General features: G+C 39.7%; 2 protein-coding genes across 3 annotated transcripts; one reads left to right on the forward strand and one right to left on the reverse strand.

The window, feature by feature from the left end:
• The first annotated feature begins 6,268 nt into the window (after positions 1 to 6,268).
• On the forward strand, positions 6,269 to 12,102 carry otud3 (OTU deubiquitinase 3). 2 transcript variants are annotated; one of them, XM_049581825.1, is made up of 8 exons: positions 6,269 to 6,404; positions 7,461 to 7,757; positions 8,476 to 8,624; positions 9,253 to 9,365; positions 9,477 to 9,599; positions 9,761 to 9,893; positions 11,089 to 11,276; positions 11,385 to 12,102. In XM_049581825.1, the coding sequence occupies exons 2-8, from the start codon at positions 7,552 to 7,554 to the stop codon at positions 11,547 to 11,549; spliced, it is 1,077 nt and encodes a 358-aa protein (XP_049437782.1). In that variant the 5' UTR covers positions 6,269 to 6,404; positions 7,461 to 7,551; the 3' UTR covers positions 11,550 to 12,102. The 2 variants fall into 2 exon arrangements, with proteins under 2 accessions (XP_049437782.1, XP_049437781.1); XM_049581824.1 differs by lacking the exon at positions 6,269 to 6,404 and adding an exon at positions 6,414 to 7,145.
• Positions 12,103 to 12,775: 673 nt separating this feature from the next.
• Positions 12,776 to 24,195, reverse strand: bcas2 (BCAS2 pre-mRNA processing factor). The gene is made up of 7 exons (XM_049581509.1): positions 24,015 to 24,195; positions 18,010 to 18,102; positions 17,842 to 17,912; positions 15,096 to 15,257; positions 14,959 to 15,009; positions 14,781 to 14,861; positions 12,776 to 14,694 (listed from the first exon to the last, which is right to left on the reverse strand). The coding sequence occupies exons 1-7, from the start codon at positions 24,105 to 24,107 to the stop codon at positions 14,568 to 14,570; spliced, it is 678 nt and encodes a 225-aa protein (XP_049437466.1). The 5' UTR covers positions 24,108 to 24,195; the 3' UTR covers positions 12,776 to 14,567.
• Between the last annotated feature and the right edge of the window lie 205 nt (positions 24,196 to 24,400).

Below are 24,400 nucleotides of genomic sequence, written 5' to 3' on the forward strand. Positions count from 1 at the left end.
CCGCCACTACTACAAACACACAGCACACAACCACACACACACACACACACACACACACACACACACACACACACACACACACACACAAACGCCCTTGCTTTCTATTTCTCTTCCAGACATTGCAGCTCTTCAGTTTCTGATTCTGCGCCATTCCTGCTGTGTGTACTCCTACTATCCTGCATGTTTCATGTGCAAAGTGGGTCTTTGATAAAAATCAGACAAACCCTGCACTGTAAACCTGCTTTTGGAACATAACGTTCTCTGTATAAGCAGCCAGGAGTGAACATTCAGAAATCCCAAATTGCCATTGTCTAACATAGATTTCCTCCAAACTTTCGGACCTTACAAAGTTTCTCTGGTCACAGTGAAACAATGATCACTGACTGCAAGGATTACATAATATTGTGTCATGTTGTGACACAAAGATAAAACTCAATGAGCTTTCTCAGAGAAGATATTAGTCAGGAAAGCAACATTGTATAAAAAGTACAAATGATATAAAAATGGTGGATATGTCAGTTTATTTCCCCCCCGATTGCTTAGGCACCATCTTTATAACTTTAGGCTGTTTGGCAAAACACACTAACCACAAAACCTCACACCAAACCAGCAAAACATGACACTTCTCTGGCAAAAGACTCTTCAAACTCTTTAATGTGTTTAAATGTGTTTTTGAGTCAATACATAACATAACATTGTTTGAATAAAATGAAGCACCCAGCCACCCCTGGGTATCTGTCCCTGCTGTCCCAGGGAGAGCAGACACACTCTGGACTCCAAGCTACCAATAGAAACTCAGACACCTAATACTAGCATGAACTGATAGACCAGAAACTCAGCTTTCCAGCACTATTTTTATATTTGTATGTAGCATAACTAAAAACAGTATGGTAAAAATAATAATAATAATAATAATAATAATAATAATAACAAAAGAGCCAAAAATGTACCTACACACTGTAGATTTCAAAACTGTGAAAAAATATTAAGAATAATCAGAATGTGTCCACTTTAAAGTTGTTTACAGTTGCTTTCTATCTTGTTAAAAAGACAGTGTCCCAACTGTCCCCCTGTCCCAACCGAACATGCTCTCCCCTAGTAAACACACATACACACAGGTATCCACATGTGTAAACACACACACCTCACTGGCCAGACCCAGTGAAGGCCAGATTTAGCCATTGTTGTTGTTGTTTTCAAAAACAAATGTTGTTTCTTCTACTGTACTTTTGTTGAGTGTTACAATATATGAGAAAAAAAAATCTTTGCCCCTTATCTGGGTAAAGACAGATACATTTACCTGATTGCTTTGGCATTATCTTTTAAAGTTATTGCTATTTTGCCAAACTTCACAAACTAACCTAAGGACATAGGTTTCATTTCAACATTGGAGACACACATATGAAACAGGGGGATTTAGGAGTCCTCCACCAGAAAATTGTCAGTCTAAACATGTCTAAAATATTGAAACACTTCTCAAACAATGAAATCACTGTAGAAGAAAATCAAAACTTTTGTTTTAGTTGGCAGTGTAGTGCAGCAATGAAGAGACCAGTTTACAGTTTACAGTTTTTTAAGCGTGTCATTAAATTGCAAACTGAGCATAAAGGAGTGAGTTGTGTTTACAGTTTTGCAAAAAGTGTGCTATAAAATTACAAACTGGGTGTAAAGCAGAGAATGTGCATGCAATTTGACACACCTGGTAAATGCATTGGGTACACTTGGTGTTTATAGTTTCAAAGATAGTGCATCAGAAATCACTGTTAGTTTTTAAGCATGTAGAAAAAACTGTGATATGACAGCTAAAACAGTTTGGTAAGTTTGGTAATTCAACCTTTTAAACCTGGAAAAGACAAAGTTTAGGCCACATTACTGTACGACAATATCCAAAATCCAAGACAATATATAATCTCCTAACACGATATCGATATCATGTTGTAATATTGCCCTACTACAAGCGCATTGTCAGTGTCTCCCTGCAGTGCCATACAACCTAGGCCAACACTTTCCAAAGCTCTAATGTATCCCAACCAATCTGCCTCAGTAAACAATTTAACAACAACAACAACAAACCCAGCAGGTTGTCAGAGAAACGTTTTTGTTCATCTGTGTAATCACTTTAGTGAGCAGAGACATACATTGCTTCAGCACCATGGACAACGACCGTACAGAAGCCTGATGTAAAAGCCATAATATTTTACATGCATGTTGCACTATACTGAAATGGAAACACTTTGACAAAATAATCAATAACCAATCTCATGGTATTTTTTTTTTTTATAAAGTGCCCTTTGCTGGTACAGACTTGAAAACATCTGCTATCATCACCCACAGACATGCTGTGAGTGTTACTTCACTTCAGCCTCCCCTGGTGAAGAAACACAGCCAAGCTGGGCACCAGTGTAGCACATTCTAATTAAAATCTACAGGGGGTAGAATGGGGTTAATGTAAATATTTAATAGTAAAAGGACTTGAAACCAGTACAATTGTAGTTATGAGCACACGGCTACAAAGTCACAGTTGAATGAGAGTTAATAGCATTTTTCAAAAGTGGTCAGCCAAACTCTGATGCCACATGAGACAACTAACAAAGCTCCAGATAATAGTGGCCAAACATACATAGATTAAAAACAGCAAAATTATTAACATGTCAAGGCCCTCAGGAATCTAATGACCTTGTCTCTGGATGGACACATAGCTGCTGACTAACTGCACAGGACAATAATACCAGCAGCCGGCCAGAAAATGTTTTGTTGAACTGGGTGGACTAACCCTTTAAAGGTCCAGCTTGTAGGATTTAGTGTAATATATAATGTTTTTTTTGGTGTATAATCACCTGAAAATTAGAATTATTGTGTTTTTGTTACCATAGAATAAGTACTTTACACCCACATAGAGAGCTGGTCCTGGTCCACACAGATCCCCATGTTGCACCGCCATGTTTCTACAGTAGCTCAGAACGGACAAACCAAACACTGGCTCTAGATGGGGACATTTGCACTTTTGCGCCATGGTTAGCAGCCCCTCCGTGGCGAGCCAAACAGTAGTGGAAAAACACTTTATTCAGTGTTTTTACCAGTTGAAATCGTCTTTGTTTTGGAGAGGAAGAGACCTCTGCAGATATTTCAGCTCCTAGTGAAAACTTTCTGAACATCTGGATCTTAAGTTATCAGAGAGAAAAGGAAAGGGCACATTAGCAGAACTGGGGTAGTGGCCCGTTTGCTACAAGCCAAACAGCATAGGAGAAACATTGATTTGTAACAAGAAATTGCCTTTTCAGTGTTTTTACTGGTTTAAATCACCTGTTGTGTTTGTTTTGGAAAGGAAAAGACCTGTGCGGATATTTTGGCTCCTGGTGAAAACCTGTGTAACATCTGGATCTTAAGTTATCAGAGAAAAGAGTGAGTAGCCTGTATATTAGCAGGTGCTGGGCCCATTTGCGACAAGCTGAACAGCACAGAGGAAACTCTGATTTGTAATGTGAAACTGCTTTATTCTTCGTTTTTACCAGTTTCAATCACCTGATCCTTTTGCTTTGGAGAGGAGGAGACCTCTGTGGATCATTCGGCTCCAGGTAAAAGCCTCCCGAACAATGAAAAAATCCTAACCGGGAGTTGATGCTCGACACATGGGAGAAGTTTAAGCTGGTTACAATCTGCAGCCCTCACCACTAGATGCATCTAAATCCTACACTCTGCTTCTTTAAAGTCTCTTTTTCTTGAGTATACCCACAGTAATTTTGTCAGCCTCCTGGCACCCACTGCATTAAAAAAACAAAACTCATGGAAAACTGTAGTATTTGCATTTGGCTACAAGCAAAAAAAGACAACTTCACTGCACTGGAAGAGGTCAGTTAGGAGGAAACTTACATTACTTTATCAAGGCCGTAAGCTGTAATGTATCAAATACGCAGTGTGTCTGTGTGCTGAGCAGTTCACTGGTTTTGGGAGAATCAAATTTTCAGAATTAAAAGGATCTCAGAAATCTGACTGCACCAAGATATTTCTTTGTATTGGATATTGGCAGGCAAAGAGGTGGCCATGTTTCAAAACCATATAGTTCTGCAGGTGTCACCATATAAATAATGTCAGTGAAGCTGACAATGATTGTAAGTGCCAGCACCCATCATAAATAAAACATTGTGAAATTAGTTGACATAATGTACTATTTCAGCCTGATATCAAGTCAAAACAGGTACTTCCTGTATAATTTGATGTGCCCGGTTAGAATCTCTCTCTCTCTCTCGCACACACACACACACACACACACACACACACACACACACACACACACACACAATCATACTGTATGTGTATACAGTATGAATGATATGTTATCCATGCTTGGCTGACTGCTCTTCTGCTCCACTCAGGTGATTGAGGCTGATTGCTACACATGCACAAATGTATGACAAGCCTTCAGGCCATTACATCTGTTAACACACAATACCATCACTCACTGAGGTCTATAATAATCCACACACCAACTCACATCTGCAGATGTATGTCCGGTGTCTGTTACACCGGCTGGTTGGTTGTAATTTTGTTTCTCCTAGTTTTAGGAAATAGAATAATCCTACCACTTCCTTCGGTTTTTTGATGCAGTTTTATGTCTCGAGGCTATATTTTCTTTTTTTCCCCGTCTCAGCTGTGTCTGCTGGTCTTTTTACATAGCAAATATCCTGTTTATTGCTTCTCAGCCCACTCCTCCCCCACATTATTTTCACCAACTGTGTGGAGTCATCAGAAGGAGTTGGTGGTGAGTGGATTTTCTAGGAGTTAAGGAGAGCACAGGGTGGAGGGATTTTCAGAAGCATCATTTCTTTCAGAAACGTAACTCAACCTCCTACTTTGTCCTGAGTCATAGTCTGCAATATACGATGACTCAGAGCTTTTACACTTGACAGATAGATAGATAAATAGATAGATAGATAGATAGATAGACAGATGATAGATAGATCCATTGATTGATCTATTGAACAGCGTTGTTGATGATCCTTTGACTGCTTAATTGATTACCTCAAAGAATGGTGCAGAGGTGTGGACGGGAATCGCATGACTTGGACATGAGTCAGACTCAGATCACGGATTTGATGACTTTAGACTCGACTTGACAAATTAGAAAATACTTACATCTCAACTCCGACATTAACACAAATGACTCATGATTTTATTTGGACTTAAGCCTTTTGACTTGAAAATACTTGATACTTTCCCTCAAGTGAATTTGGGAAGAGAACGTTTTAGACATCTTTTCATATGAGATGAGATAAATACAATAAGACAGGGCAGAAACAGACAAAATTCATTCTGTTGTGGTACTCGTTATTAGTGCTATATGCTACGAAACTGCAATGTCAGCACTACTTTTTTATAATTAAGTTCAGTTGCATTTGTTTTAACAAATAAATAGCATTCTTAAAAAAGCATTTATGATTTTTCTAAATAATCCTTGACTTTTATAATAATTGATGTGTTGTTTTGCTGTTGGCATTGCAATAGCTTTACATTTGGTGAAGTGCACATTATGACTTGTTTAGGACTTGAGACTTAAAGTTTAGGACTTGTGTGCAAAGACTTGAGACTTATTTGTGACTTGCAAAACAAAGGCTTGGTCCCACCTCTTGTATGGTCATGGATGGAATGCTGAACGGGCCTACTGGGCACAGGCCCAGGGGCCCAAAGCATCAGAGGGCCCCCCTGGCCTTCACCTGCACAATGTCACTTAAATTAACATGTACTGACAGAGAAGAGACTCAAAATGACCATGAGGAGACACAAAAAGACCACAGAGAGATGCAAAGAGACACAAAAAGCTCAAAAAGGGCTAAAACAACCAGAAAGAGACACAAACTTACCTGCAAGAGACAGATATGACTACAAAGAGATACAAAACTACCACAAGGAGACAAAAAAATAGCACACAAAAAAAATTATGTATAACAACTACAAAGGCACACAGAACATCTACAAAAAGAGATAAAACCACCCCAAAAGCTGTGTCTTGCTTCTGTGTTGAAGAGGTGGTGGGGCCTTTTGCATATATGTGCCCAGGGGCCCATTTTCTCATAATCCGCCCATGGTAATGGTGCATACTGGTATTAATCCCTCTGATCTCTTTATAACTTGTCACGACGTGTGTGTATTGCTTTGGTGTAGTAGATATAGACATTTTGTTTTCATGGAACAGAACTGCGGCTACATTGAGTCGAGTGCATTTTTTTTTTTTTATCGCATTTGCAGTTTGGCCCATTTCACCTTCCGTATATTTTGACGTACACGTCCAAACGTATGCGGAACTTCAGTTGTAAACAAAAACGGACAATGACTACATTCCTCTTCTGACCCCCAAAAATAGAAAAAACGAAATATAGTCATTTCTTGTAGAACGCTGCTTGTTGAAGGTAAGCATCAATCTATTGACTGTTCAGCTGTCCAGTTGTTTTCTATGTAGTGAGTGCTACAAGCGGAAGGATATGATTTTGTTACGTAATGCCCAGTCGTTGAATGCTAGCTAGCTGCTAGCTGTCGAACTTCATGTTAGCTAACAGCTATCAACGTTAGCTCACACCGAGAATACTGCGTTTTTGTAAGCTAACAAGTAACGTTGCAAAGGACTGGTTAGTTTGTGGTTACTCATTTACGTTAGTGGTATTAGCTAGTTAACTTTCGCTAGCTAGCTAACAAAACTGGTTTTATTGTTGTTTGGCGTAGCTTCAGTAACAACGTTACAAGGAAATTAAAGTCAACACAGTACACTTAATGCTAATGATTGATTCAGCATCGGTCACATCACATTTTATCTCAAAAAAATAGATTCCCTGAAGTTTTATATATAAGACTTATTCTTTTTAGTTGGATGCAGTCTTCAATTTGTAAAACATTGAAACAAAACACCGCTTAACTAAGCTGTCCTGTCACTCAGACAATATGGTTTTACCTTATTTGCCAGTATGTACCAGACAGTCAGACACAAAATAGCCCATGGGGTAGTGGCTACTATCCATATAGTCTAAGAATCTCAGCAAAAGTGTCTAAGTTCGTGATGGAGTTTGGCATAATGTCGTCTACATCAGTGATTCTCAACCTTTATCGTGTCAAGGACCCCTAAGTTTGATACACATCAGGACATGAACCCCCATGTGGTAAGTATTTACTACAGGGACCTTTTCCTGAAAACATATTGGTTGTTAGATGTTAAAATATTTATTGATGGAGACCAAAATTCTGTAGTTGTCAACCACAATTTAGGAGATAATTGTGGAGGAAATGAAACCCATGATCAGATGTCACTCCTATGACTCTTACTCACATTGGGCTCAGTTCTGTGGTGAATTGAAATTACCACCTTGGTCTTTTACAGTGTTCCAATAAAACAATGCATCTCTTTACATATTCTGAAAATTTGTCATTGCCCCACCCTCATCTCTGTTTCTGTGTTTTTTTAAAATCAATTCCAGATGTTTGGCAGTGGTTGATGCAAGTGCCAGTTCATTCCTATAAGAAGACATAATTTGGTGTTGTAGGCCTGCAGAAACGATTATAGCCAACATGTCTAGGAAGCAGACGCCCAAACCTGTACGGAGCAACAAGAAAAGTGAACTGGAACGGAAGAGAGATGAGAGGGCAGCACGCAGGGCCATCGTAAAAGACCGCAAGAACCGGCCTCAGGATGGCGATGAGGGAGCAGAGTTTGTCAGTTTCTCTAATCAGCTCCAGGCCCTGGGGCTCAAGCTGAGAGAAGTCCCCGGAGATGGGTAAGAGCCGTTAAAAGACTGTGGGGTCTAGCTGGGCTGTCTCTCCCTCTGTGCTGTCTTTTACAATAACTGGTACTGCAAAACGTGTCTCTTAAATATAATTATATAAAGAAAGCTTGTTTTCAAGCTGGAGACAGCTGTCTCATCATGAGTAACCAAGATGTGTTGCTGGAGGAACATAATGTCTTCAGCCTCTGTGCCTACATCTCCCCAGCCCACAGTCAGTCACAGTGTACAGTAAATTAAACTGCAGAGTATTCATAGCTGCATGGTGACTGCATAGCAGAGGCAAATGTCACTAGAGCCATAATTTGACAATCCTCATCTTTGTTGTAACATGATTTGTCTTTCGTAACTGATCATAAAAGCAGTATTGTACCATTTAGAATACGAAAACAACAACGGAAATATCTTTAGGTCTCTGTAGCTTAATGAAAAGTCAAGATGGGAATTTAACTGATTTGCTGTACAGTCTTGCATCTGTCAGTCATGTTTAATACTGGGCAGAATGTCTGGGAGCCTTGTGATTGCAGGGCTTCAGCCAATGTTATTGGCCAAAGTCCAGAAACTTGCCAGCTCATGAATGCACCAATAGGTATAAGCCTGATTTAAACATAACATGACCTTCATATTTTCCAAGCACATTGTTACTTATTCATTAAACTCTAGGCAGTCGTGTGTGGAGTGAAAACCCGGTCACTGTTTTTGTCTCTTGCAGGAACTGCCTGTTCAGAGCTCTGGGCGACCAATTAGAGGGTCACTCCCGGGGTCACCTGCGGCTTCGGCAGGAGACTGTCCAGTATATGATGTCCCATCGACAAGACTTTGAGCCCTTTGTTGAGGATGACGTTCCCTTTGCACAGCACTGTAAGAAAATTACCCAGTGAGGGACAATTAAATGCTGTGATTTGAAAGGAGACTTTTACTTGTGTATCATTAACAATGAACTATTCTGACATATTACTGTGCATGGGAAGACACATTTGACCAGCAACAATGCAGTGACCCCTGGTGGCCCTCAGTTCAGTTTGCAGTGACAGATGTTGTCAGTGTGCAAGATAAATCTGAAACAACAGAATTCTGCTGCTCACAATAATGTGCTTTTTTCAGACTTTCCTCGAATGCTTGCTTTTTACATGTGAACTGCTGGATAATTTGACATTTGGTCTTTGTTTAAACTGGTAACAATGTGTTGACATATGTGACTGTTGATGAAAGGGTGTTCATAGACATTGCTTCATTTCAAGTTGTCACAAGCCAGCGAGGTTGGGAGTCATTGCTAGCTGTCTGTCTTGACTTCATTCATTCAATCAGAAATTATATTCTTGACTGATTTTGACAGCTAGTTTAAATGTTTAAGTCATTTCAATAAAATGCTTATACTTTTTTTGTAATCAATATGAAAAAATGGCACCATAGAGAGTTCAAGAAAAAACATTTTGTGATTACAGCATAAGGTTATCTTGTGAGTAATGTTTTGTTTCTTTCCACCCAGTGTCTAACCTCTCTCAGCCTGGTACGTTTGCTGGCAATGACGCTATTGTGGCTTTTGCTCGCAGTCAGCAGGTGAAAGTGGTCATCCATCAGCTCAACACACCACTGTGGGAGGTAGGGAAAGAGGCAGAGGCAAAGATTTTCAAATGATGTCACTTAATCTAATGATGAAACATAACTCCCTTTGGCACCCTACATAGTTTATATGTTCTGTTCTCATTGCAGATAAATGGTGCAGAGAAGCAGGTGTGCAGAGAGCTACACATCGCCTACCGCTACGGAGATCATTATGACAGTGTGAGGCGGATTGGAGACAACTCTGAGAGTCCTGCTCAGCTTCGCATAGAGGTATGTAATTCACAGTGAGCATTCAGTGGACCAGTGTTTGGGAAAATGTCCCCATTCCAGGTCCACATCTTTACTGTCAAGAGTGCATCATGCCATGTTTACACCTATTGAGGCACCCTTTACTGATGTGTCTCTGATGTTTCCTCGCTATTGCTGAATAGAATCTACAGAATTCACAAGGCCAGCAGCGCGAGTTTGGGGACGGTCAGAGGGACAGACAGAAAAACTCTTCCCCCACAGCTTCAGAGGAGGACAACGTGATCCTGAGTTCCATCAAGAATCGAGGAATCCAGGGTCAGAAGTTACACATAATTCATTAGCTGCTGGAAAGATAAGACCGACAGGGCAAAAGAGAACAGCTAGGAATCAGCTTTATCAAAGACTTTTTGACCATCATGCACTCAAGCTCTTCTATTCAGCTAAATTCTCCATTCATCTCATAGGAGGTGGACGATATATCCATTATGCTCCATGTATCGTGGCTTGTTCCACATGGGAAGTATAACATGATTATAACGCAAACAGAATATAAATTGTCATGTCATCTTTTAAGCCACTGGAACAAACATGATACATCACACGCACTCCCCTGCCCATCCAGACCTCTTGCTACTGGGCAGTTGTGTGCGAGCAGCTGAGGATTGTGTTTATGTATCTGCAGGGCTCCAGACTGCGACCACTTAGTGGCATTTTTATACCAGTGCATTTTACACATATTATTAATACATGAACTGGAGAGCTGTTAGTATGTTTCCCACTCACAGTGAATAAATCCTGAGATTTTACAGTGCTATTACACTAACTTTCTGCTAACTGTGAACACCTAACTGTTGACCAGCAGCTTCAAGGTCATAGATGAAACATTAAGCGGGTGCTTCAGAATAAAAGCACCAGTGGTTCTGCTTAAATTCATTCATCAACAGTACATTATTCAACTTTAATATAACAGTACTTTAACTTTATCATAGGAGTACGTTATTTAACTTGGTTGTAACAGCACTTTATAACAGTGCTTTAACTTTAAGTTGATACTTTATTTAACTTTATTATAACAGTATTGAATTTAACTTTATTGTAACAGTACTTTATTTAACTCAATTGTAACATTACTTTATCTTAATCGTAACACTACTGTATTTAACTTTATTATGGCTGTACTCTATTATAGCTACTGTTTTTAACTTTAACGTAACAGTATTTTAACTTTATTGTAACAGTACTTTATCTAACTTTATTATAACAGTACTGTATTTAACTTCATTGTAACAGTAGTCTATTTAGAAGTTAAGTATTTTTGTAGGTTATAGTAGATTAGAAGTGATTTCAAAATATCAAAATATATATTGTGTATCGTAATATAGCCTAAAAATAATTCACAGGCCATATCGCCCAGCCCTACATCTCATTAACACGCCAGTTTGCTTGACGTTGATGGTAATGATTGCATCACACTGATTGACTTCTATTAATTTGTTTATGTGTGTCTCAGGTGATGAGGAGAACCTGCTCCAGCTGAGTGCAGCAACCATCAATGCAGAATGGCTTGTTGGCTCCATGCTGGGCCAGTCCTGTCAGGGCCAGTGTGCCTCAGGATCCTGCTCAGCCTGCAGAGCTGCAGCCACAGACTGCAGTGAGCATAAACAGCCAGCAGAGGGAAGCAACATACAAAAACCAAAGGTAGACTCCCTATGCAGCCTGTCCTGCTAAGTTTATTGGGACCCAAGTCCATTTTTATTTCAGGTCTCACTTGAACTAAAAGGTAGTTTGTGTTTCCCTCACTCTCAGGTATCTAACAAACAGAGGAAAGAGCAGCAGCGGCACGAGAAGAAGAAACGTCAGGAGGAGAGGCATCGGCAGAAGTTTCTCCAGAGTAAAGGAAGTCAGGATCAGAACCAGAACCTACCAGAGGCTGTTACTTTAGTACCAGCTCTCAACACTCTCAGTATATAGACTGGAGCATGGCCAATATTACCTACTGCTACTCTAGCTACCGGGGGCTGACGCTGTTTTGCACATAGTCAAATTTGATTCAGTCACAGTGGATGACTTTTCCTAAAGAGAACCCTATAGTTTCTTCGCAAATGGTATAAAGGTGCCTGCAAACTTGTGTGTGTGAGATGTGTGAGATGTGTGAGATGTGTGAAAGTTGTAAAAGAGGGAGAGTGAAAGAGCACGACCTTCAGTGTTATTGTCGGGTGTTGACTTAATTCGATCCCTGGTTGGTGTTGGTGTTCGCAGAAACTCCTCAGATCTGGTCCACTTCCACTGCTACCTAGCCCCTTTCTATGCTGGACATCTGGCTTTCCATGACAACCATGCAGGTAATCTCATGCAGCTGGGCTTTTTGATTTGCCACAGATTGAGTTTATTCAAATGTTCAGATCGTTCTCTTTGTTCAGTCTGACCAAAGGAGGAAGTAAAGGAAGAGTGGGAGATGAATGATTGTTACGCACACTGTGTAAGGAATGTGGCAATAAATAATAATAAATGATAATTTACTGTTTCTGTGCATCAGATAATATAGTACATGTTATCCAGGGTGACGTGTTTTTGTGTTTTTCAAACTAGAGGTAACTATATCTCAGGATGTTGCCCCCCTTTTGTTAAACATTTCCTGTAATGTGTTACAGGGTATATAATGTTCGCCCAGTCTTAGCAATCAATATATGATCAAATATTTGACTGGCTGTTATTAAGTAGATTATAGTATTGGGTCAAAGTGTTCATTTCAGTTGGTTGTGTAATCATTAAACCAAAGTAGATGGATGATAAAAAGCCTCACAATTGGGAATACTCGTACCAGCAACGTGTGATAGCTCCACCTGGTGTGCATGGTGATGCTTCAGCTTAGCTGATGACATTAGAGTGTTTTTTCGAACGGTAAGTCTGCCCTCAGTTCTTGGCATGTTGATAATTTGACGAATGGGGTTTCAGAATTTTCACGAGAACACCATGATTTCTGCCAAATTGGAGCCTGAGTTGACTGTGATGTAGCACTCAGAGGCTGCCTGTTTATCATATCGGGAGAGGGGACAGCAGTTTGAATATAGCATCCCTTAATTCAGTTAAGAAACTGCCCTGTTGCATAAAGGAGCAGTAAACTGAGCCAGAGTAATAAAATAATAAATAGAAGTTAAAATAAAACTGAAGAGACAATGGATTCCAAATAATTCCAAACAGTATAGGGATATCTGGCATGACAAGTCCAACCCACCACTAGGAAATATAAGAAATGTTTATTTTATTAAAACAGCATAAAAATGACATGAATGGAAGCCAAGGCGGGGCTCACAGAGAGAACTGACAGACTTGAAAAACTATGTACACTTAATTCTAAACACACCTGTGTAGGTAGATAGTCTTGAGGACTGAAACCTACAATGCTGGTACAAAATACTCTTTGTAGCGAGATCAGATAACGCTTGCTGAATAATGTCACTTGTGGCATTTCTGGAATGATGTTAAACAACACTTTGACAATACCACAAAGAGAGTAGACTTCGTAATGTCAGGTACAGGAACAATATCAAAAGTTTGCTACTAGTCAAGCAAAGATATGATTTACTCCTTGTGTATTCAACTTTAAGTTTGTAAGAAGATGAATGTCTTCTATGTGGTGCAAACCATATGTCGTCTAGCAAATAACAGAGCATAACAGTTTCTTGCCCTGTGTTGACTTTGAAACTTTCTTGTGGGGATGCAAAATAATATCGGCACATTATCTGTATATGTCAACATTCGTCTAAATTGAACTACCGGAATCAGCCAACATCATCGTTGTTGGCCAATATCGGCTTTACAATGAACTATCAGAATTGACCAACATGCTTTCTTTGCACAATGAATGAATGAATATTACATACATTGAAAAACATTGTGCTCCATGTCTCCATCTGCTGGTGGGCCATCATGATAACAGTATGCATGCATAATATGATGTTAATTCCACTACAGAAGAGACTTGATGATCACTAAAATCATATATATATATATATATATATATATAAATAAATTAGTGTTGGTTCTCAGCCAAATAATGTTATATATTAGCATATGGGATATCAGCAAAGAATCCAATATTGTGCATCCCTAGTTTCTTGCATGTCTCTAGTGTACAAAGAATCTAAAAAACAGAGTATTCCTGGTGAATTAAAGTCATAGCTGACAGTGTTTAATGAAAGTAAACTATATCAAAACATCTGTTAACTTTGGCACAACCTTTGCAGAATAATCCAAGTCTCATTTATCCTTCAGTGAATCTCAACTAACCCTTTAAAACACCAAACTAACCAACAAACTGATAGAGGCAGTGGTAGACCAGAGGCTCCTGTGCTCAGCAAGGTACTGTTTTTGTCAACAAAGTCTTGCTTTGAAGAGAGCATTGAAGTTTCCCTTTCAGTTCAGTTGCTCATCGTTTGGGAAGTGCTGATCATATGACTGGGTAAACAAGACATGTATTACACTTCAGGGGTTGTGTCAAAGTTTGAAAACAGGTGTTTTGATATAGTTTGGCTATTGTTAAAATGCGGACCCCTATCACTTAAATTTATCAAGAATTTTTGATTCTTTGTTCACTTTGGAGGTATGTGAGAAAAAGCAAAGTTCACAAATTCAAGGTAACACAGGGTGAGTTACTGATAAACAAATGGTCATCTGGGGATGCAGTGTTGTTTAAACATGCGACCCTTGGGAGAAAAAAAGGTAGAGTCAAAAAGCTGCATCATACCACATTCTACTACTGTTTTACTGTAGAAGAGACAAAAATGTGTGTTTCTGGACCACCCCTGAATGTCAAAGTGATTTAATGATACAGCTGAACACGGCGGTTTCAAATCTCCTCCATACAGGTAACTGTCCCCCCTCAGGTTGCTTCTCAGTGCAGTCAACTACGAAGACAAGATGACATCATTCCAAATGAGGGACCATTAGGTGAACATCAGTGCTACAAAGGTGTACGCTGCTGCTGCTTTAGAAGTCCTGTCGGATGTTCTCCTTATTCTCGTCCCCCTGCTGTTGTCTGAGCTGAGTTATTTCGTTCTCCAGCTGGACGATGGCCCGCTCGATCTCATAGTTCTTACTGACCAGAGACACCCAGCTGTTGAGGGGCAGATACAGATGTTATCTTACCTACATATTCCCAAGTGCAGCAATATAAACATAATAACTGTTCAAACAACATACTTTGACTCCAGCTCTCGCAGTTTGCCTCCTCCTGCTAACTGATCATTCTTACGCTGCCAGTTTAAATCTTGAATTTGCTTCCTGTGTGGCAAAAAAAAAGTGTAACCAGTAAATACTGTATGTGAAAACTTGTTTATTAACACTTAAATACAGCACAAATGTTCCAGTGATCAGTCACCTGAATTTCTGAAGTTCCTTTTGAGCCATCTCAATCATGAAGGCAAGGTTACTGAAGGAGGGAGATAAGATGACATGTTAGCAGTCTTTAACCATGCACTGAAGTAATGTCTGTGAGAAACGGCTGCTGTCACATACTCGTTGTAGACTTTCCATGCGTTGGTTCCATACTGCGACATGAGCTCCAGGTTCTCAATTCGGACCGCCTGGTGCTCTAGCTGAGCCATCGAGTTGTTCACACACTCCTGCCATGCTGTGATGTCATTCTTCTGTCCTGATGAGGGTGCTGGCAGCTCATACCTCCACAGGAGAAAAAGACAGAGGAAATTAACAATATTTGAAGCCACAAAGCGAAAAATGATTATGAACAAGCAATTTTTTAATAAAAATGCACCCATCCTATCATTTAAAACAACTGCAGCTAATGATTGTTTGCATTATCTATCACTTATTTTAGTTTTCATCATTAATTATAAACAATGTCATAAACGCCTATAACAAATATTTTCAATTTATTACAGTATTTAAATGAGCACTGACAGTGAATCACATGCACACACTTTCAGTAATTATTTAACATTTGAGCAAAATACACACTTCCCTTCTTTTGTTTAGATAGTTCCCATTTTAGGGCCGTTTGGTGTGCACTTGTGGACAAAACTACAGGTGTGAAACCTCCCTGAACAATAGCCTGGACAAAACAACTGAACCCTGGTCTGACAAAAAGAGGTGGTCTGGGTCCGGATCAAACTGAGCCATGATTCGATTTGTTTCTGGTGTGAAAAACTTTTTTGTGTGGTTTGGACTTACGAACCAATAACAGGAAGTTTTGGCAGGCTAAAGTGATGACAGTAGTGCGTGTGTGTGGTTTAGTGACAGGGACAGTGCCGGTGGTTGCGCTCAGAGCAGACAAGTGAACAGAGCACAGGAGAAATTAGCAGTAAAGTGGTGGTAAACGTACAGTGTAGGTTTCAGTTTGTCCATGAACAACGCAGCGCAACAAAATGAGCCAAGGAAGCACATGAGAGAGGAGCAGAGACTTTATAAAGAGTGAGTTGGATAAAGCTCACAAAAACTCGGGACACTTCTTTTTGAGAGGATGAGAGAAAGAGGAGAGGAGAGGATAGGAGAGGAGAGTCATCTACAAATCAATCAATGTCAAGTATAGGGAGACGCAGCTCACGTAGGTGATGAAGACGGGACATAGATATGACATATATAGTTCTTTAGTGAGCTCGCATTATGGGAATGTGAAACCAAAACTAACCTGATCAAATGTATACCATGTAAATGTATACATTTAGTTTGGGCTTTGGTTCTGACTTTCGGGTGTGCAAAGGCCGTCAATTTTTTTGCTATTTGCTGAAATCCTACTCCGAATGTTAACTCGAGGAAATAATTGGTAGATTAATCAATAATGAAAATAACAACTGGTTGCAGCTCTGTTCGTAACTGGCTGATTTCTTGGCCTCTGGCAGGGGTGCATCCCTAGTCTTTTAAATTACATCCGCGTTTCCCTCACTTGTATTAGTCCTTCCCACTGGGGATGCATGGAGGGTCACAAGGAAACCATGTGGGGAAAAAGGAAAGGAGGAAATATGTTTTTACAGAAAGAAGACATTGTCTCCTCAGAAGTGTCGGGTAAAGCAACGTCTGTTTCCGATGACAGCAGCAGCTTATCATAACTGGATCAGTTGTCAGTTGGCTTTAGTAGCTGTAGAGACTTGATGGAGTTTGTGTTTGCACATGCATAAAAGAATTAGCCTATATATAATTAAGACGCACAGTTATCACTGCCAGAGCAGCAGTGTTTACTCTTAGTTTAAGACGCCGTCACATTGATATCATCGTGCTTTTTGTATTTATGCAGTGTCCTGCTCAGAGGCAAATAATGAGTTTATATTAGTAACTGATTATTTGCATCTGTATTTATTGATATTCGGATTGTGAACTCATTATCTAATAAGTCAAGACATGATTATGGTGTATTTTAAACAGTGGACATTATTCATTATGCTAAATGTTTCAGGGAAAATTGATTGTGTAACTCACCAAACCCACAGTCAAGAATCATCCGCCTCACATGTGACTGAATGGAGCAGACAGACTCTGCTACTCTCTGACTTTAGTTGTATCCATAATGAAAGTTAATAGGAGAAATTACAGATCGTGATTCTTTTGTAGTTCAGACCTACAATTTATACATTTGATTTTTAAACTGCAAGGTGAGTCAGAAAACAAATAAAAAATAAAACTTGGCAGTGATACGCCTGAGTTTAATCTCTTATCTGTCTTCACTCCAGCATGAAACTGAGGTATGACGAGTTGTATCAGATCAATCAGATCAGCAGCAGTATCCAATAATCTAATTTGGGGGCGCCGGTAGTTAAAAGACCTATCCTAGATGTCTGTCTAGTTTGCAGACTCTATTCCGCCTTGTCTAAGTCTTTGAAACTCAGTTACCCCACGCTGCTGTTTGCTTTGTAGCAGCACAAGTATTTTGTGACATATTTTGGATCATCTAGGCCTATTTCCATTAACTGAATTCACCTACTGGTTCATCAAAGGGTTAAATCTACTCGTAAAAAAGTACTTGGACTTCAGGGCATTCCTAAAGTGAATAACCTAGAAAATATATTCATTGCTGAAAATACTACAGTACCTCACTCAGTAATGATTAAGGACTGCACTGAGGTACTGAAAGTTTTGCTCACATCTTACTGCATAAGATATGGGTGAAACTCTCTGCAAAGTATGATCACCATGTTGGATGCAGCAGTATTTTTGCATGAGTGTATGTGTGTGTATAATGTGCCTACGCAGGATGTTGATGCAGGTGCTCTGCTGCTCTAAACACACGCCCCTGCAGAGTGTAAGGGTTTACCTCTTCATGCTCAGGAGATCCATAGGCTGCCGAGCCGCCAGCCGCTCAAATTCATTCCTCATAATTTCCGTCTGGGGGGGGGAACATAAGAAATGCTGTTATTTCTGTCACACTGACGCTGAGGCTGAAGCTGTGAAGAAAAATTTAGAGGCCAGAGGGGTTTGTCACCTCAAAAGCAGAGAAGTCCGGTGTCGGCAAGTAGCTCAGGTAGTTCTTGGTAGGTCGGTATCTTCTGGTCTCCTCCTCCACCAACGCTGCAGCCTAGAAGATACACCATCATTTTTTTGCACAGGAAAAGCACTGCAGCTACTGAGAAATTAATTTCTATCAAGTTTTTACCGTTCTGAAAATCCAACGGTACAGTTAATTTTTGGACTAGATGTTACAGATCATTTTTCAGGTTTAATTTCATTATTATTTTTTTTTTTATTGTTTCCCCATCATTTTATCTTTTGGCTCTAGCCAATCAGAGACTACAAAGACTACATCAGCTTGTTTCACTCTGTGGTTGAAGACGCACTTATCAGTGTCATGTTATCTCTTAAAAAAAGGCTAAAGCATCAGTTTGTGGGATTTAGTGGTCTCTACTAACAGTGAGGCTGCAGATTGCAACTAACTGATTATGGTCTTATCAAAGCCAGCGTTTGGTTTGTCCTATCTGGGCTACTGCAGGAGCATGGCGGGGGCGAGGTTACATGGTGGAAGAGGACCCGCTCCCTACACAGATATAAGGAGCTCATTGTAGGTTAAGAAAACCACACAGATTCTTAATTTTAGATGATTATACACTAATGAAAACATAATCATGAATACCACATTCCATTTCTGCCAATAGATCCTGCTGAAATCCTACATTCTACAGGGTTTCCCACACGTTCATTTGTTCGTGGCAGCCCACCACTGTAACATCTGCCACCACATATTGATCTTTTATTTTTGGGGCTGGACCGTTCAGGAGTGCTACTGGATTGTATATATCGTTCAGTTATTCATTGCACCACACTCTTAAAGCACAGTGTGTACGGGCACGGACAGAGCAGCAGAACACCCGGAGCAGTGAAATTGAAATTTGACCACTCATTGCACTGGGTCTAAGAGGCCGTTTACACGTCGCCGGCTATTTTCATAAACGGACATTTCACCGTCTCCGTTTTCAAAAAGATCTTCGTTTACACTTACCCGTGTATATATACACAAGAGCACGCCAAACCTGTAGGTGGCAGTGTAACGAGAAGCTCAAGCCTTCCATGTATCCACTGTCACCATAGCAACATAGGTCGCACTTTTGACACAGGCGCAAGTCACGGCGCATACTGTGACGTCGGCTGCCTATAACTCCGTTTATCCCAGTTTACATGCAAACGCGCAACCGGAGTTTTCCAAAATCTCTACTCTGGCCGGAGTTTTTAGAAAGACTCGTTTTCAGAGGAGAAATCTCCGTTTGCGTGTAAACGAAGGGCACAAACGAAGGAAGATGTCTCCGTTTATCAAAATCACCGTGTACGTGTAAACGGCCTCTAAAAGTTCACTTTCACTCGCCTCTGTAGCAGCTGCTCCTCTCATCATTCAATCTGAACAACACTTATTGAATCGACTGATCAGTTTTCCAACTCAAACTGCTGCTGAGGAAGAAAATAACTTGAAGAGTTTCGCCTGCGCTGTGTTCAAGGACCCACAAAAACCTCTGAATTTAGAGAGGAGATACAAAATAATACAGGTGGACATACACACTCTGAAATCTTAAGAAATAGGGCCTGTGAGCTAATGTATATCAATTCAGGGGTCCTTGACACAAAACAATCTGACTGACACAAGGAATTATACTACTTTTTTTCTCCCATGTTGAAATATTTCATTGTGATAGCCTAGAGTGTGTACTTGGACACCCATGAACCCAATTAAACAATAACACATGGATGATGACAGATCATTCTGAGTTCAAAGAAAACAATGTTTTATACATCCTGTCTGGTTGATGTAAGGAGGCCTTAGGCTATTAACATGACAGACTGATGGATGATGAGACATCCCTGAAGCGTAAGTAAATAAATGTGACAACAACAACAAAAAAAGCTCAAAATAACCCACATGGATAGAGGCTCCTACACCGCACAGCCGTGGAGCTTGGAGATTACTTTTCACTAAGCGTAGAAAAGGTTACTGTACACACTGCATTAACAGGCTTTCGAAATAGAATTCTTTACATGTTCATAAAACCCAACACCCAGATCTAAGAGATGACAGAGTGGGCGAAGGTGACCAATGCTTCTCCAGCTGGATCTGAAGAAATGTCTGTTTCTTTTTGCAAGTCTCTTGACGAATTTAAGCTTCTTTTATTGATGCCTCTGCCCTGAGAGGTCTATCCCAGGAGTCAGGAGTAAGTCAAGTCATTAACCTCTAAATGAGTAACTGTTCTTTGTAGGAGGGAAAAGAATAAAGAGGGAGCCTTGTGCGCGTCATAATTAACTTGCAAAAGCACCAACTGTTTTCAGTTGAGATGGATACTTTCGGTTTTTAGGGGAACAAAAAAAAGTTAACTTCACTCCTCTACGCAGACACTGTACACTCATTCTTGTGGGTGTATCACAGGAGTATTGAAGAGATTGTTTATCCATTACTGGGATCTTGTAACCTGCAGTTTTAAGAAAGGTGCGTAAAACTAGGCTTAGCAGTGCCAGCTCTCTTGTCTCGTAAATACTGGCTGACTACTTGCATGGCTTACTGGTTCATCTAAATAGAACAGACTCATCAATAATGTTGTTTGTCAGACCAGTGCCTTTTCTACTCTAACATGTCACAATATCCGTCCAACAATGGTCCGAAGAGCTGCTTAATGCACACATCACTAAGAGTGGTAAAACCGGTCAATTTTAGGTGTGATGATTGATTATTGATCACACACTAAGAAGGTCTTAAGTCTTGTTCTCTGAGGTGTTCTGCAGTAACCACGACCATATTAACATTTAATGGATAGTGGTGGCAAGTATCAGCTACAGTGCTGCAATGGAAGACCTTTGCACAGCAGCCCTTACAAACATTACATTCATTTTGCCAGAACCAAAGCACCTAACAACAAGCTCATTCAAACCATGCAGGGGAAAGATACAGATCTCGTCGTGGGATATAAAAGTCATAATTACAAGATAAGAGCTAAATATTTCTACTCTTTGATGACTGCAATGCATGAGCAACTATCAATGTTATTAACGATGAGGGGTGGGATTCACCAGAGGCCCCACAATATGATATTATCATGACACTTGTGTCATGAAACAATATTCTTATAATTCTAAACATTTTGCAATATGCAAAGTACTGTAATAAAATATTCTGTGATATATTGTGATTTCAACTGCTAATTACGTCTCCAAAAGACAACTTATAAAGTCTTCATTCTGTTCATCTCACTTCAGCCATTTAGATTGCAGCAAATTGTATCTAGTGAACTGAAAAGGCAATTGATTGTATTATTCTAGAAGGATACCAAAATTGGTATTTATAATATTAAAAACAAGTGTGAAGATGTCTGTTGTAAAAAAAAAAGGTCTATATGTTCATCAGCTGTGTGAAGACTGGTCTGGCCCCTAAATAGAACCCAAAGCCACTGCATCTTATTAGGGTTAATAACAAATACATGGCATTTTAATAAGGTCAATAACACAATGTGCTCAGGCAAGGTTGGATAAGCAATCCTACAAAATGGCCAACAGGGGCCTTCAAGGCCCCAAGTTCACTATGTGTCACTAATACTTCACATTTTCACAAAGTACTAGTTTGGTATATACTGTGCTGTATGGAGCTACATTAGGGTCAAAAGTTTTGTACTTGAAAAAATAAAATCTGAAACTGAAAATTCATGTGTTGATCTTGAATTTTGAAAAATACAACAATGTATTCAAAATAAAAATAAGTGTATGAAACGTTTTTTCAGGTTAAATATAATTTTGATTCACTTTGGTAATTCTTTTGAATAAATAATTTATTTTCACTTTTCACTTCCATATATATTTTAACATTTGAGGTCTTATATTTTTCAGTTGCATGTTTTATTTTTTCAGTTTCAGATCTTTTTTTAAGTTTCAAATCTTTTTTTCAGTTTCAGATCTTTTTTTTTCAGTTTCAGACTTTTGACCCTGATGTGGCGTGGGGGGCGTGGCATCAACTGAGAGGAGTGTGGAATCATGTGTGACAGTGCCTTCAGGGAACGTAGGAACTAAAAAAATTCTGACTCAACACTTATATACACCATATTCATGTGATTGGCAGTGTAAAAATTGATGCCAGTGACAAACTTCCATTTAGAAATCTATTTTAGACAGTACTGAGCACCAATTGCAGTATAAGAGTGATAAATTATGCCAGATTTTACAATTCAACAGCCACATTTTAAGTGCTGATATGTCTGATTTCCACATAGCACTGTGAACGCAGCGTAGTGTCCACTTCGCTTGTGATGATGGCGTCCAGTCGGTCGGGTTAATCTGCTGGAGCCCATACATCCAGCACACAGGTGAGAAATGTTAACTAAGTTTTGGGAAATCATAACAAACATTAAGGGGTCGTTTTTGTGACAACATAAATTTTTTATGTGACGTCTTTTAAGTGGCGAATTTGTCAAAGCTGGAAAGTGTGATTGCTCCATCATCACGGCCCTGTTGATGCTTCCTCATCCAGACGTGTCCCCTGGATGAAACCTTTGAGCTTTGGGAAAAGGAAACAATCCTAAAACACCTCCCTACTCACCGGACCTGGCTCCAGGTGATTTTTGTGGCTCCAGGTGATTTTTTTTCCCCAAGCTTGACCTTGGGGAAAAAAATCACCTGGAGCCAGGTCCGGTGAGCAGGGAGGTGTTTTAGGATTGCTTCCTTTTCCCCAAGCTCAAAGGTTTCATCCAAGGCACACATCTGGATGAGGAAGCATCAACAGGGCCGTGACAATGGAGCGGTGGAAACGTATGTTGTCACAAAACGACCCCTTAATGTTTGTTATGATTTCCCAAAACTTAGTTAACATTTCTCACCTGTGTGCTGGATGTATGGGCTCCAGCCGATTGACCCGACCGACTGGACGCCATCATCGCAAGCGAAGTGGACACTACGCTGCGTTCACAGTGCTATGTGGAAATTGGACATATCAGCACTTAAAATGTGGCTGTTGAACTGCAAAATCTGGCATAACATATCGCTCTTATACCCCAATTGGTGCTCAGTACTGTCTAAAACAGATTTCTAAATGGAAGTTTGTCACTGGCATCAATTTTTACACTGCCAATCACATGAATATGGTGTATATAAGTGTTGAGTCAGAATTTTTTTAGTTCCTACGTTCCCTGAAGGCACTGTCACACATGATTCCACACCCCTCTCAGTTGATGCCACGCCCCCCCACGCCACATCAGGGTCAAAAGCCTGAAACTGAGAGGAAAAAAAAAAAAAAAAAAAAAAAAGATCTGAAAGGGGAAAAAAAGATTTGGAAGTGAAAAAAATAAGATCTGAAACTGAAAAAATAAAACATGCAACTGAAAAAAATAAGATCTCAAATGTTAAAATATATATGGAAATGAAAAGTGAAAATAAATTATTTATTCAAAAGAATTACCAAAGTGAATCAAAATTATATTTAACCTGAAAAAAACGTTTCATACACTTATTTTTATTTTGAATACATTGTTGTATTTTTCAAAATTCAAGATCAACACATGAATTTTCAGTTTCAAATTTTATTTTTTCAAGTACAAAACTTTTGACCCTAATGTAGCTCCACAATGCTGCACATTTATTGTCCATTTATTGATATACTGTGGTAATATGGTACAAACAGAGGTAGGTAGAGCATTTAAAGCGATTTTCTAGCTGTAACGTAACACTTTTTAGAAAACGCAAGCCATTTCTGCTGAAAAACTCATGTCCTAATGTTGTTAATTTAATCTTCCGAGCTTGAGTTGGTCTCCACAGATAGACTGTACCCAAGTTCTGAGCTAACTAACGTTTTAAAGACTAAGGTTACCTAATGTCGGCCAAATAATTCACCAAACAAATTAGCATGCTCTAACGTCGGTCAAATTAATTTCTGTAATTTAATACAATTTTACAGTGACCCTTGTCAATTTGGGTTTAGCCGGTTTAGCGTGGTTAGCTAACACGCTGCGTTTAGCAAGTTCACTGTTTACTCACCGCTTCCCGGACACCTGCTGCATCGTAACCTTGGTCAAAGTACGGCAGAGCATCGACAAACACTTCACCAGCTACTGAAGCCGTTCCGGCCATTTTCAATCAGCCTGTATTGTTGAATTTGTTTGATTTGTGCCTCACTTCAATTCATAAAAAACACTCTCCAGCTAACTAATAGTAAGCATTTCCGGTCACGACCTTCAAAATAAAATCCGGCGAAACCCCGGCCGTGAGTTTTTGTTTATGACCTCTAGCGGAGTGGAGTGTAACTGCTGCTTGATCAAGGTGTAAAGAACAGTGGTCAGTCCTGTGTGTTGAACCCAAATGAAGGCATGGTACTCTTGTAAAGGCTTTTGCTTTGTATTGTTGTGCATTTTTCTTTACTGTTG

This window comes from Epinephelus fuscoguttatus, linkage group LG7 (genome assembly GCF_011397635.1).
Source record: "Epinephelus fuscoguttatus linkage group LG7, E.fuscoguttatus.final_Chr_v1".
In the NCBI taxonomy this organism is placed as follows: Eukaryota; Metazoa; Chordata; class Actinopteri; order Perciformes; family Serranidae; genus Epinephelus; species Epinephelus fuscoguttatus.